This window comes from Danio rerio, chromosome 10 (genome assembly GCF_052040795.2).
Source record: "Danio rerio strain M-AB ecotype USA chromosome 10, GRCz13ab, whole genome shotgun sequence".
Lineage (NCBI taxonomy): Eukaryota > Metazoa > Chordata > Actinopteri > Cypriniformes > Danionidae > Danio > Danio rerio.
In genome coordinates, this window is record NC_141030.1 from 7,497,501 (window position 1) to 7,512,541 (window position 15,041).

Consider the following 15,041-nt stretch of genomic DNA (forward strand, 5'->3'; position numbering starts at 1 on the left):
GAAAGGAAATATTCGTTTGATCCTATCAATGTCATAACGAAAGCCCTTAAATAATGTAGCCTAGTGGTCTGCAAGAATCAGTGTTTATTGAAAGTGACATGAAGTAAAAAATAAACATTGAAATAATTAAGAAAAGAAATATTGTTATAGCTTCACTTGTGACTGCTTTGGGAAACAGCGCTCATCGTAGATGTCATGGGATGACTGATCGTGAAGGGAATTTCTCATACGCACCTGGAGGGAAAGAGTGTCTGATCTGCTCCACTAGCCGTGCAAGCACCACTCCCAATATGCGCACGTCTTTATTGGAAATAATAACTTGCGCATGGGAAAACACGCAATATGTGAACGGCCTGCTGCTATAGTTATTCAAATGTGCGTGCGTATTAGCCCCGGTATAAGCTTGAAACTAGCGCAGAAATGGCATAAATTTTTTTTTGTCTCAGCAATTTTTTGTTCCGTGCAACAGAAACGCAACGTTGAGAAGCCTTTACGATTAATTAACTGTAATGAATTAAAGCGCGGTTAATAATGAAATCAACTAATCATTGCATCCCTATTAACAATATCAGTGCATTGTACAAAAGGCCTTCTCTACAAACATATCTAAAAGATTTCTGCTGCCCGCACCACTCGCTTAATGTCAGGTGACTCACACCACGCGCTGACTTCAACTGCAGCTCTTGCTGTATTGAACAGACGGCCGTCACTTCATAACCATAGCAGATGTTTTTCGACTGAACTGAATTTGTTCTTGATGTCTTGGTCACACTACTTGGAGGGCTGGAACAAATTGCCAAGGGGGCCGGGTTCGGCAATTGAATAGCCTAGGGTTGGGCGATGTCGACCATTTCTAGTTGCACTGAATATAGAAATAAGTGTGGGCCATTTCTGACTACTTTTAAAGGACATCCACCAATAAATCAGAGCTTACGTAATTGAAGGTCAAAATAAGAGAAAAAAAGGTTCATTTTTGCTATTATATGACAATTTTTCTTTAACAAAAAAATTTACCTCAAGGAACATAATGCAATATTGCAAATTGCCAGTCATGAACCCTTAAAAAACTATGATTTATGATAAAAGCATTTCTTTCTTTTAAACTAAAGATACATTTAGCTAAAAAGTAGCTCAGGTTATTTGAATAAACGGTTATTTTTGTAATAGTTTATTTGTTTTTGCTGTAATTAAAAGACTTTCTGATAAGTAGGTTATATATTTACGACTCTTCATAACTAAAGCCTGTGGGTATGCAGGAAATGATTGGAAAGATCATTAAATAAATGCTGTGTAATGTGATCGAGGATAAAGCAGGTGTGATTCAGAGCTTTGGCAAGCACACATGGTGAAATGGGATTTTGGCTGTAGTCTGTCATATATTATGTCCACTTATTTCCCCTTCCTAATGAGATTCTAGATACACTACAAAACCTGCTGAGCTGTTTGTGTCTGTTTGAAGAGATGAACTGATTACAGCTTGTACAGCAAGAGTGTGTGTGTGTGTGTGTGAGGGTAAAAAGGTAAATACTGAGAGTTTGTCATCCTAGTGTTATGGTCTGCTTTAAATTAAATGAATTACTTTTACAAAATGGATAAAAAAACATATTAAATGTAAATAATTGATTATCATCATTTTGTTGATTTTTAAGTTTTGTTTAAAAACTTAGTTTAGCTTCAAATAAGTTTTTTTAAAAACAAAAAGCTAAAAAACAAAAATGGATTATGTTACGATTGACCGGGTGGATGGAGGCAAAAAGTGTCACAGAAGCCGCTTGTGAAAGTGAAGAGTGATTATTGGGAGCATTTGATTGATCACGACTTTTGATGAGCAACTGAAGAATGATGCTGTGTTCACACCAGACGCGGAAGGAGCGTCAATCGCAAGTGATTTACATGTTAAGTCAATGCAAACGCGCGAATAGACATCCTTCTGCGCGATGCATGCGAATGGCACTGCGCAAACTGCGCGAATTGCCCTGCGTGATTGACGCGAATTGCGCAAATGGCACTGCGTGAATGCTGCAATCTGTACGAATTACGCGTCGTGAATTGAGCGTTTTTTGCAAATCGCTCGAATTTAAAAATCTGAACTTAAGCGGACATTCGCACCGTGTTAACCAATCAGGAGCTTGCTTTTGTGGGGGCGTGATTGTGAGTTACGCATGTTCTTGGTGTCCCGGGGAAAATCCTCCAGCCGACACCGACAACAGTTCATCAAACTGGGCTGGATTAGTCAGATGCACAGCTGAAAGCCTCCATCATCCAGGTGAAGTTTCTGGAGGAGTTTATGAGCTCATAGAGCTCTTAAAGGATCTAGTGGCTCAGACACGGCCCTAAACGTATCGATGCTGTTCAGCCTTCATAAAACACATAAACATTTTATTTTCTTAATAAAATCCATGTTAGCAATTTAGCAACGAAGCTAGAGTCACCAGGCAGACAGAAGCCCTGTCCATCACGCGAATCCGCGTCTGTTCTGAAGTGAATTTGACTTGAGGTGCAAATGAAGCAAGTAAACTCAAATGTTCATGCAGCTGTTTACGCGCAAATAGCGCAATTTATCCGCCCGTTCCACGTCTGGTGTGAACACAGCATGAGGTGTAGTTAAAAAAACAAACAAACATTAATTTACTTTCGCGGAAGTGACAAACCCCAAAAATTGAATGCTTTTATCTTTTAAATGGAAATTTTAATAGGATTTGAATGCTTTTATCTTTTAAAAGCTTTTTTTTTGAGCACACTAGATTATAGATTACTCTAAAACGAACTAATAATTGAAACTTTCAACTTTCATCCCTGTTTTTAATCAAATTCACATCCAACACACAGTATATTTTGGGCGATATTAGCAGTTAAAATACACACAATTTTCTACTGGAAACTTTGAAATACTCATTTGTACATACTAAAATTTGGGACGTACCTATTCTATTTCCGATTACTATTTAGGTCAAGTAGTTTATGAAGCACGAGCACAAATGTTAGAACAGAAGTCTATGTTTAAACCTGTCTAACAGGGTGAACTGTCTGAAGTGGTAACCTACTACCCTCCACTGCTTTGTGATTTACTGTCCAGCGCTGGCAGTTTAGTGGGCACAGCACACTCCAGTCTTCAATACCAGCCATGCCAATGTGGTCTAATGAGCGCGTCCGTGGCAGTATTGCAATGAGGATAAAAACAGCAGGGCTTTAGTGATCTGCCGCATCACATGCTGAGAGCATTCAGGCCCGAGTCCCAGAGGTGCCATCAGTAAGACACGCAGCGCTTCCCAGAACTCAGTCTGTGTGTGGCGTAAAGGCTTTTGGAAGATTCCCAAAGCTCCTATAGCACTGCCGTAAATAAAGCTGTCCTACAGACACACTGTCAGGGGAGTCATTTGACATATGAAATGTAAGTAATGCCCTTCAGAGGTGGAACAGAGCGCTGAAATGTTTCACTCCGAAAAGAAAATGTTCACCCTACAATTGACCCTTTCAGAACATTCATCATTTACTCGCCCTCAAACCATTCCAGACCCATACGAATTTCCTACATCAGTGAACCACAAAAGCTGTTTAAAGGATGGTCATGTTGCTTTTTTATGTACTGTAAAAGTGATTGAACAAATGATGTTGAGCTACAAAAAGCATTATGAGCTGACTTTCCCAGGGGTTTGCTTCTATTACATCTAAATTTAGATCTGTAATTTTATTGAATAATATTGAACAATATCATGTTGATAGGTTGGTATTTATATTATTATTTAGAAAATTGTTTCTATTTAGTTAAATAATTCATCCGATTCTACAGTTTATACTAATACTGTAATTATTCATCTTTACTCATACAGTTGAACGTAATTTCCCTCCTGGGAAATTTTAACAGAGCAAGGACATTTTCACAATATTTTCTATAATATATTTTTTTTTTCTGGAGAAAGTCCTATTTTTATTTGATTTTGGTTTGTCTTGAATAAAAGTTTCATGTTGTTTTTATTTTTAAGAACAATATAATTAGCCCCCATTAAGATTATTATTTATTTTTATTTTTTTTAATTTATTTTACTTTTTGATTGGTTACAGAATTTTGTCTAATTAACAAAACTTGCCTATTTATCTTTAATAACTTCGCTAAGACAGAGTGTGCGCGACGTGTCTGAAGAGCGAGGAGGGATCCGCGGGTGAGACGGGTGCGCAACTTATTTGAGGATTAGGAGGGAGCTGCGTGATTTCCAGGGCCCGGTTTTTCAAAAGGTTTAATCCGGAAAAAATTGATCCGGATTTAGTAATCCTGTTTTTGCGATCCGTGATCACGTAATCCAGCTTACTTTTTGAGCCAGTTTTTCAAAGCAACATTGGATTGGATCTATCTGATCCGGATAGGAACTTTTCAGGAACACTAAATCTGGATTACCAGCGCTCAATCACAATGTAGATGGATAGATAGGCCTATGTAAAGAGCAACAAGTAGAATAGCCAGTGTGGGGTCAATATAACTTTATTTTTATTTGAAATGAAAACTAAGAACATTTTATAAATAATAAAATAATTATAATGATAAATAATAAAAGCAAGAAAACCCCACCACATCCTCTTTCAGCAGTCCGCTCATCTGAGATCTGTCTTTATAATAAGTTTTAAATATAGATGTATTGAATAAAAAAAAAGAAAATGTTGAAACCTCAACAATAATGTCAGACTTCCTCATCTGATGTGGAGGGAGCAGCTTGTCTGAGTGTATTCTTTAGGAGGCAGATCTCAAGTGTGGTCTTGGTTTGCGGCAGTTTGGTCAGAGTCAGTTGTTCCTTTGCCAGATGAAGCTGAACTTCTGCCCAGTCTCTTTTTACAATTGTATATAAATATAGTAACAGAATAAAATGTATTGTTTTTGGTAAATTTTGACAGCTGTTTGGGGGATTATTTTATGAGGCCAAACTCTTTCTATTTTGCTGTAGGCCTATATTGAAAGTCTAAATACATTAAAGCCAATAATCACTATAGCCTGACAGATGAACAAATAAAATTAAAACCTTATGAATAAATAGTATATCTCGTAAGATACTGCATGATCCAAATATAGTTTTATTTAATAATTTTTTTAAGTTTTCATTCCATTTTGGCCATGAAATCAACGCTAAATCCACCCTTCTGATAGGATCAGTTTAATCCACGTTTTTTGGATCAAAGTGATCCAGATCCTACAAAAAAGGTCTGAAAAACCCAAACTAAAGGTTTGATCCGGATCAAAACCAAGATTGGATTACGTGATCTAATCCGATTATGTAATCTGTTTTTTCTTTTGAAAAACCCATTTTCAGGATTTGATCCAATCCCTTATCCAAAATCCTAGTGGATTACTTTTGAAAAAACGGGCCCAGGAGATTATCACTCATTTGCGGACATTTAACAACATTTCAAGAGTTCACACTTAGATATTGCTTGACAACTGTAAGCAGGTTTGGCATGCTGTCCCGGGAGAGAACCCTGAGCTCGGAGATAGTTGAGCCCAGGGCTCCCGCCAGGTCCATCGAGCATGTGAGAGATCAGGGGCCTCATGTACAAAGACTTGCGTGGAAATCTTACTAAAACATTGCGTACGCACAAAGCTGTAAATGTGCGTACGCAGAAAAAATTTCAGATGTATGAAACACTGCGTACGCCGAATCTCACGCATATTCTTTTGTACATCCGAATGAACGTGAAACTGAGCGCAACATGCACGAGCGCAAAACCCCTCCCTGCCTCCTCCCCCGTATGAATATGCTAATGACTATGCTAATGGAAAAACCCAACGAAATAGCAAAGGCAAAATCAAACAAAAAGAGAAACTTTGAACAGAATGTGAATTGGAGGTGCTGCTTTCGGAGGTAGAACGGAGAAAAGCGGTGTTATTTGCAAGTTTGTTCTCCGGAATTAACAACAAAAGAAAAAAATAGAGTGGGAGAGTTTAGCTGATACGGTTAACACAGTTGGGTCTGAACATCGCACTGAGTGCATTTTAAAAAGAAATAGTGTGGTTTATATCTGCAAAATGTTACAGTTCCCTTAGCAGTCTCAGTGGCGCACCTCATAAGAAGCATGTAAGCATGAACTGACACGTTCGAGCACAAACTCGGTTCGAATCCAGCGTCTGATGAATTCTTTCTTCTTTTTTTCCCGCTACATATCAGATTTTGCCCACTATTTATCACGAGAAAGACAAGTAGGAATCATTAATAAGTTTGTGCATCATATTTTATTTGCACATTTATTAAATGGAAATGTTTCTGATTCACGCATACAAATTTTTCTTCAGATAGTGTCTTTATAGCAATGTGCGTGCAGTAGATAGCTCAGATTACATTGGGAAAACAGGCGACCGCTGCAAATTGTGCTTTAATGTTTAGCTGGTCAACTGTATGGTATGGAAATCTTACATACCTACTATATGAACCCGTCTCATACAGCTGCCATTGCAAGGCTCAGACACTTTGTAGAGAGGAATTTAACACAACTGCCTCTAGGAGTCGCCAATGGAAATAAAACAGACACGCACAAAAAATGTGCGTACGCCTGCCAGAAAGCTGCCGTGAACCTGCGCACATTCCCACGTTCAGTTCATTGTTAGTAAATCCAAACGTGAGCGATTCTGAGCGTGAAACCTGGCGTACGCAAAGTTTTTGTGCGTACGCAGCGTTGATACATGAGGCCCCAGGTGGTTCTCGAGAGCTCCCCTTTTTTTGTAAAGGAGAAAAGGAGGAGAAAGGGGGTGGATGGGGGGTTTCTTCGGAAAACGAAGATAAGGGAGTAATATCTAGCTAGGCTACTTATAGTGAGTTAGGAAAGATCTGATTGGCTAACTAATGAGTGTAGATAGGTGGCCAGCTGCAGTCAATTATATCACGTGCTCCTCTCGAAATTAGTTAAAAAACTTAACAACTTAACACTTAACAACACCAAATTTCACCATCTATAATTCCAATTAATAACACATGTATAGCAGTCCCACAATATTCTGTCACTCGATGACTCTCAAATCCCCTGTCAGAAGAGTCTAGTGGCTGAGAATGGGCTTTTTACAGTGTCTGCTATAATGTTAATGTTGTTTTCATGTGTTTACATAGATGAATTACATAGATGAATACATGAAAATGGCCACTGGGTCACACTTTACAATAAGGTTCATTAGTTAATGTTAATTAATGCATTAACTAACATGAACAAATAATGAGCAATACATCTACTACTGTATTTGTTCATGTTAGTAAACGTTAGTTAATGAAAATACAGTAGTTCATTGTTAGTTCATGTTAATGCTCATGGTGCATTAACTAATGTTAACAAGCATGTCAATAATGCATTAGTAAATGTTCAATTATGATTAATAAATGCTGTAAAAGTGTTGTTCATGATTAGTTTATGTTAGTAAATGCATTAACTAATGAACCTTATTGTAAAGTGTTACCGGCTACTGTGTAAATACACAGTACAGTTACTATCTTATTACCATATTATATCATTATCACAACATGATATCATTGCCTTCTGTGATTTCCTGCAGATAAATACCAAAAAATAACTCAACTGGAATCACTATAGTAGTCGCCATCGTCGATCTCATATAAAGCAAGAGATCACTGATGACATATGATGACATGTGCAGGTGTTGTAGTGCTGTTCCATTTCTTAGGGCTAAATTTTGAGGCTCTTCCTCTTCACTTCTGTTTCAAAGACCAATAGGAAGGGGAAGGGGTTGAGGTACAAAAATAGAATTGGGATTGGGCTATAAGTTGAACCAGGTTAAATATGCATTTTAAAGAATAAAGTAGGTAAACGGATATTGCTTTGGTGCAACTTATAAATAATATTACAGAATATATAGTTTCTACAAAGATTACTTTAGATTTGTTCCTTAGCACCATTGTTCCATGTAAAAATCTACTTTTATTAGTCCTTTCTGGCCAAACAGCTTAGGTCACTGTGAACTGTGACTAAATGACAAAGAGTAGCGCATCATTATTACGCAGATTATATTTTGTAATGACTTTAATATACTTATTTCTTTGTATTTTCTCTAGCTCCAAGAGGAAAGCGAGGCTGGAAAACCTTTTATGCTGTTCTCAAAGGCATGATCCTCTACTTGCAGAAGGTTTGTTGATTCCCTCTTTCATTTTCCTTCCTCACACTGCTGATTAATCAAATTTCCATCATTTCCCACAAACATTGTCGATAATAATTCAATTTCTCCTCAAGGAGATTCCAATTGCGAAAAGTAATCACATTCACATTTATTTCAGGACTGACAAACCTTTTCAGCAGGCGTCAAAGAAAAAAAAGCGTTCCAGCGCCCACATTCTCCATTACAATAGTTTATTTATGTGCTCCGTTTGAACTTGCATTAGTTGCTTAGCAGTGCAGTCGTGCAGAAGTCTAAGGCATGAAATATTGGCGTGGAGGAAGGCCGTACCTGTTCATGCATTTGTGCTGGTGACTGCTTGTACCCGCAGCCACAGGTTTCCATGGCATTATCAGCTAATGATGTGCCATTTACTCATGTGCAGCAATCACACCAATGACTCTCATCAGAGGAACAGGAAATATGCTTGATGGCTTTCTCATTATCATTTCAAACTGATGTGTTACTTTGTACGAAACGCAGTACACCAAACGTATTGTTTTTGTACACTTAAAATCACAAGTGTAAGATTATTTTCATTAAAATTATCCAAAAACCACTAGAACAGTTTTATATTTTGCTGACTTATCTACTTATATCATCTCAAATGTTATGAAGAATGTTCAAAACAATTTTAACTAGCAAGACAAACATGTGACCATTATAATGGCTTCATTCATTGATGTTCCGGTTTGGTTTTACAGATAAATTTGAAACAGCACAGCTGCTTTAATATGTTGTGTGTTTTATTAGATTGCACAGAGCAAACATTATAACAGAACGGTTAAATCTATTTAGTATGATAAAACAGTGCTGCTTTATCTACACATGATCACGAGCAGAAGAAGTGGAGGCAGTGGGCTGTGGCATAATAAAAGCTCTGCTGCTTTCGTGTCGCGTCATGTGCGTCTCTCATCAGGAATTGCTTCAACACTTTTGTTACTCTTCGATGGTTTTCAACTTTACTTTGCTTCATACTACCAAAATAGTACATTTTGAATTGACAGACAAGGAATGAATGAGTAGCTCATGCATGACCGTGATTTCTGCAGGAGTCTTGTTGGATTTAATGAAGATGACAACTCCCATGATTCCACACTCAGTCACGTCATCAAAATGCATCTTTGTTTGTCGTGAGTGTGCACTCTCTAGCTGTGAAAATTTCATACTGTACTTTTAAAGGGTCATGACCCCCCACCCCTCCTGTTGCAGGGGGTTTTCACACCTCTAGTTTGCAAAAAGTCAGGAAAGTGGATGAGTCCAGCTCTGTTTAGGTGGGAGTGTCGGGGAAGGGAAAGAGGGAAGGGTTTGCATAAAAATGGGAGTTTTTGGTTCGAGCATGCACTGATTTTCAAAGGCAAAACAACTCTCAAGTCATTCCAATCCCCAAGACCTTTGTTAATAGGTTGCAGCAATTTCAAGAAGGTGACGTGGTGGCGCAGTAGGTAGTGCTGTGGCCTCACAGCAAGAAGGTCGCTGGTTTGAGCCTCAGCTGGGTCAGTTGGCATTTCTGTGTGGAGTTTTTATGTACTCCCCACGTTCGCTTGGGTTTCCTCCGGGTGCTCTGATTTCCCCTATAGTCCAAAGACATGCGGTACAGGTGAATTGGGTAAGCTAAATTGTCCGTGGTGTATAAGTGTGAATGGGTGCTCTGATTTCCCCCACAGCCCAAAGACATATGGTACAGGTGAATTAGGTAGGCTAAATTGTCCATAGTGTATAACTGTGAATGGGTGTGTATGGATGTTTCCCAGAGATGGGTTGCAGCTGAAAGAGCATTTGCTGCGTAAAACATGTGCTGGATAAGTTGGCGGTTCATTCCGCTGTAGCGACCCCAGATTAATAAAGGGACTAAGCTGAAAAGCAAATGAATGAATGAATGAATTAACAATTTCAAGACAAAGTTCAAAAAGGTAACCAGAAACATTTCATGTGTCTTCATTGGTTTAAATGGGGTCATACAAAGCTTCAAGAGCACTTTTGTGCACAAATAAGCTACTTCACACATTTCTACCACATTGGATAGAGTGCATGTTTATAGGCAGTATCATACTTATGTGTTAAGCCTTATTCACACTACGAGTGACTCGCAGCAGCACAGTGACAAGCAACCGCTCGTTTCAAACCGCTCCGTCTACTCGAGCAACCGTTGGCGTTGGTGTGTTGAGCAACGCGACAATGTTGACAATCCTTCAACTTTATGCAAATGAAAAGCGACTTTCTTGAGCGTCAGCCAAAAGGAGCACCGATAGAGCTCACGTGATCCTCTCTCAGCTCACTCAGAGGCCAGTTGTATTCGTGCTGTATATACCCAGGGATTTGCAGTATTGATGATACAAGTATTTCAAATACGTATTTCAAATACAAAATAGTATTTTATAATTTGCATTCAATGGGGTTTATGAAAATGTGTTAACATTTTGTATTAAAATACTTAAGTGTCTTGAATTTTTAAATACTGTAAAATACTTTGTGTGAAGTCTACATGATGACATAATAAAAATGCAGCCTAAGATTGGAGTTTTCTCAGTTTGGCTTGAGATCAGAACAGAAAAGTGACTAATATTGAGGAGGGTGGTCAATGATTGGAGTATTGATAGAAATTATGCAACACACATAAAGAAAGTAACTGGCAAATGGTTTATGTATATTTAGCAGCAAGTCAACAATCATTGATATAATATACCGTTTATTTCACTATGTCAGTTTATTGATGAAGAGATTGATTGAATAGGCCTATTGATAGAAGGTTTGTGAAGAAATTTGATGCTCCCTTGGAAAAAGATTTGGTAGTATTTTCAAAATACAGTATTTTATTTTGATACTTGTTATTTTGTAGTTTGTTTTGATGCATGTAAAATTGAGGTATTTGGTATTTTATTTTAAAATACATTTCAATTTATTTTTGTCTATCCCTGTATATACTTACACAGACCTGCATTTACAGCAGGTTGCCACCCAGAACTACAGGCAGCTACAAAGTCGCTGCTAGTGTGAATGAGGCATTACGCTGCTAATTCTAATGTCAATATGTTGAACTGCCTGTAGTAAACACACAACAATGAAGTCACATAGAATATTTTGATAATGTCTCTGGTTCCTTTTCATCAAAGATGAAGGTGAAGACCATTTTTACCTGAAACAGTTGCCCTTTGTGATTTATCTAATGCATTTTAATGGTTCCCAGCAGTGAGAGTAAAAAAAAAAACTTTTTAAAACTTTCAAAAACAGCTCATGTTCGCTGTGGTGAAAAACTTAGCTCTCTTACTTGCCAGACAAAGTGAGGTACGCACCTCCTGGGGCAGTCTAATAACTCTTATTTTTATGGTAATTACTTCATGAAGTATAATGAAAGACATTCAAAGCTTAATCCTCAATAGAAGTTTTGAATATAAATTTAATGTGACTAATTCAATTCACTCCAGTCATATATGAATGGTCAGAGTGACCGCTGTGCCTGTTCTAATGGTTCTAGTGTTAAATGAAATTAAGTAAGGTTTATTTATAAACTTAATTCGAGAGAATCACAGGCTTATGATTGACCACAGCTGGTCCTGCATTAACTAATACATGATTCTCCAATCAGACGATTCCTAAGTCACTATAAATGACCATAGTCTTCATACCACAGTCGTCTTCGACCTGAAGAATCCCTCTTTCCTCCCCTATTCCTCCCCCTTTTTATAGATTGGGCGGCATGGTGGCCCAGTGGTTAGCACTGTTGCCTCACAACAAGAACATCGCTGGGCCAGTTGGCATTTCTGAGTTTGCTTGTTCTCGTGCTTGCGTGGGTCCCATGCTTCCCCCGTGTTCCCCAGTTTCTTCCCACCCTCCAAAGACCTGCATCATAAGTAAATTGACCAAGCCAAATTGGCACCATAGTCAAGTTCCTAGCCTATAGTATTTTTCCCTCATAAAGCAATTCGTCATAAGCCACAAATAAGCGGGAGATTTCTTGAGATCTACCTGAGCTCAATCTACTCTCTCGCCCTGCAAACAAGAGGGAGCCCAGGGCTTGAGGAACTTTTGAGCTCAGGGCTCTCTCCCTGGACAGCATGTCAAACAAGCTTATAATCAATCATCAGCTAAGTGTGAACTCTTGAATAGATATAAATGTTAAATTCCTCAGCCATTGTTCACCGTGCATGCTGTGTGTGTTTGTTTTTGCAGGATGAGTATAAGCCGGAGAAGGCCCTATCAGAGGACGATCTGAAGAATGCCATCAGTGTGCATCACGCTCTCGCCATCAAGGCTATGGACTACGAGAAGAAGCCCAATGTCCTCAAGCTCAAGACTGCTGACTGGAGAGTTTTCCTCTTCCAGGCCCAGTAAGAGCCGCTCGCAGACACCTGCACATCTAAAGCAGAGGAACAGGCCTGAAACATTGTTCCCAACTCCAAATCTAATTTCATGCTTCAGTTCAAGCTCAATTAAAGCTCATTTATCTCTTCAATTGGTCCGCCTGCAGACCTTTTATTTCTTTCTTAAGGATGACTGATCTCATCCTGTGAGTTTGCACAACTAACGTGGCCTCCTCATTTGAACTTATAAAATCTCTTTTCTGCAGGAGCCCCGAGGAAATGGAGTCTTGGATTAGAATAATCAACTCGGTGGCGGCCATGTTTTCTGCCCCATCTTTCCCTGCTGCCATTGGCTCTCAGAAGAAATTCAGCCGTCCGCTGCTGCCGGCGACCACCACTCGAATGTCTCAGGTAGGGCTGTGCAATTAATTAAAATTCTGTATGGATTTTGGCCTCCATCAATTATGAAAAAAAAACAATCACATATACTGCATCCCTTTCCAGCAGTCCACATTCATATTCAATTCATCTTAATTTGTATAGCACTTTTACAACGTAGACTGTGCCAAAGCAGCTTCTAGTAAACTGAAACAGTATTAGTTCAGTTTTCAGAGTTGAAGTTCAGTTTAGTTTAGTTCTGTGTGGTTTATTTTTACTGCTGAAAGTCCAAACACTAAAGTGCAAATCCATCAATGCGCAGCTCCACAAGTCCCAAACCAAGCAAGCCAGTGGCAAGGAACAAAACTTAACCAATTGACAAAACATGAGAAGAAACCAGGCTCAGTTTGGCATGACCATTTCTCCTCTGGCCAAACTTCTTGTGCAGAGCTACAGTCTAGATGCCGGAGCTGGAGAACTCTGGACATCCATCGTGGAGAAGCTGCAGGTGTGGGTAGGTCACTAGTGGGTGTTCAGACTGGCCTACAGGATCAATGCGGAGACTCGTCTGTCACTGGGTTCTTTCAGAAATCAGTCTTATGCTCTTCAATCCTCCATGACCACCACAGCATCTGCTCAGGATACGGCCTGGTCCAGAATTATGGAGACCTTGGGATAAGGAAAAGCAGACTAACATAAGCGTAGATGCCGTTCAAATTGTAATGTACACTACCTGACCAAAGTCTTGTTATAGATTCTAGCTGTAAGAGCAACAAATAATAGTTTGACTTGTCATTGATAACTTTTAATTTATAGCTCAAGCAGTGCATCTAAATCAGTGGTCTCAAACTCGTGGGCCGCAGGATGATAGTTTGTGGCCCTCACCCTTATGTGAAAGTTTAAAGTCAGTGCGTCTGCAAGTTTGATATGTATGACACTTTACAGCGTTGTCTGTGGGGATGAACGAACCCACCCATCACGGTGGGGTAAATGGCTCTCGAGGGCGGGACATCAGCTGGACTTTACGCAGGCAGAGAAACATTTCCCAATAAATGAAAGCAACAGCAGCGTTGCCATGGAATGTTTTCTTCCGTGCCTGCTGGCTGTCTCGTTTCTATTGGGCATGCGTAGACATTCGTCCCAGCGCACTTCATTTACAACACTTCAAAAATAGTTTAAGTTGCTGCCCAGCAGGACATTATAAATATATAAATGTATATAAATCAATGCTTAATTTAAGCAGGATCTTGCTGGATAATGTTCCGGGAAATGTCAGATATTTGTATTTTTCTTTGCGATATTTATTGTAATAGATGCGGCATTAACGCGAATTTGAAAATACAGAGCGAACTTAGTGCAGAGAATGCTGTGTGGATTGTGTGTGCGCGCACGCATAATGATAGTTACCATGCGCTAGTTAAAGCAAAATGCATGTTTAACTGTTGGTCCTGAACAATATTTTCAACCAATCATCTTTCTTGTGTTTACAATCACTCTGGTTGGTGGTTATTGTTTCGCGCGCAGTGAGCAGAAAAGAAATCAAAGTGAAAAATAGTCAAAACAAGTGACAGCAACACAGTGTTGCTTCTTTTCCTGTAACAAAAGCACAACGAATAACAGTAAATCTAATTATTATTATTATTATTACTGATTGTTTTATTTTCTTATTAATTTCTAATTTGTTTATTTTCTCATGTTACGTTGTGTAAAAAAGTTCAATCTTTTCAAATCTCTTTATTTATTTATTTTATTTATTTTTATTTTTTGACAAAAAATAAGATAAAAAAATAAGCAATAATAAATTATATATATATATATATATATATATATATATATATATATATATATATATATAAAATAAATATATATATATATATATATATATATATATATATATATATATATATATATATATATATATATATATATATATATATATAATAAATATAAATAATAAATAAATAATTAATTTCTTGTGGAAAACCTGATGCGGCCCAGCCTCACCCATACTCAGCCTCCAGCGGCCCCCATGTAAATTAAGATTGAGTCCCCGGATCTAAATGATCAAATAGATGTAAAAAAGGGGTCTAAATGTTTGTTGTCATTATTCAATTTAGAGTAGAATGAAATACACTTGTAACCGTACATCAGATCTGTGTGGCTCTTTAAGTGACAATGGCTATTTTCCTGCTGACAATTGTTTTTATTATTTATTAATCAAACAACAA

General features: G+C 38.2%; 2 protein-coding genes across 6 annotated transcripts in view; both read left to right on the plus strand.

Moving 5' to 3' along the window:
* tln1 (talin 1) overlaps positions 1–15,041 on the plus strand; it is a 1,269,505-nt gene that overhangs the window by 1,131,350 nt on the left and 123,114 nt on the right. The gene's annotated exons all lie outside the window — the stretch shown is intronic.
* psd3l (pleckstrin and Sec7 domain containing 3, like) overlaps positions 1–15,041 on the plus strand; it is a 246,352-nt gene that overhangs the window by 222,308 nt on the left and 9,003 nt on the right. For 4 of the 5 annotated variants that reach the window (XM_087270097.1, XM_087270100.1, XM_087270098.1 and 1 more), the window contains 3 exons: positions 8,037–8,107; positions 12,305–12,462; positions 12,702–12,846. In XM_087270097.1, the coding sequence (XP_087126223.1) occupies positions 8,037–8,107; positions 12,305–12,462; positions 12,702–12,846 (374 nt within the window). Of the gene's footprint in view, positions 140–8,036; positions 8,108–12,304; positions 12,463–12,701; positions 12,847–15,041 lie in introns of those variants that run through there. The other variant, XR_015500753.1, reaches the window with a different exon arrangement.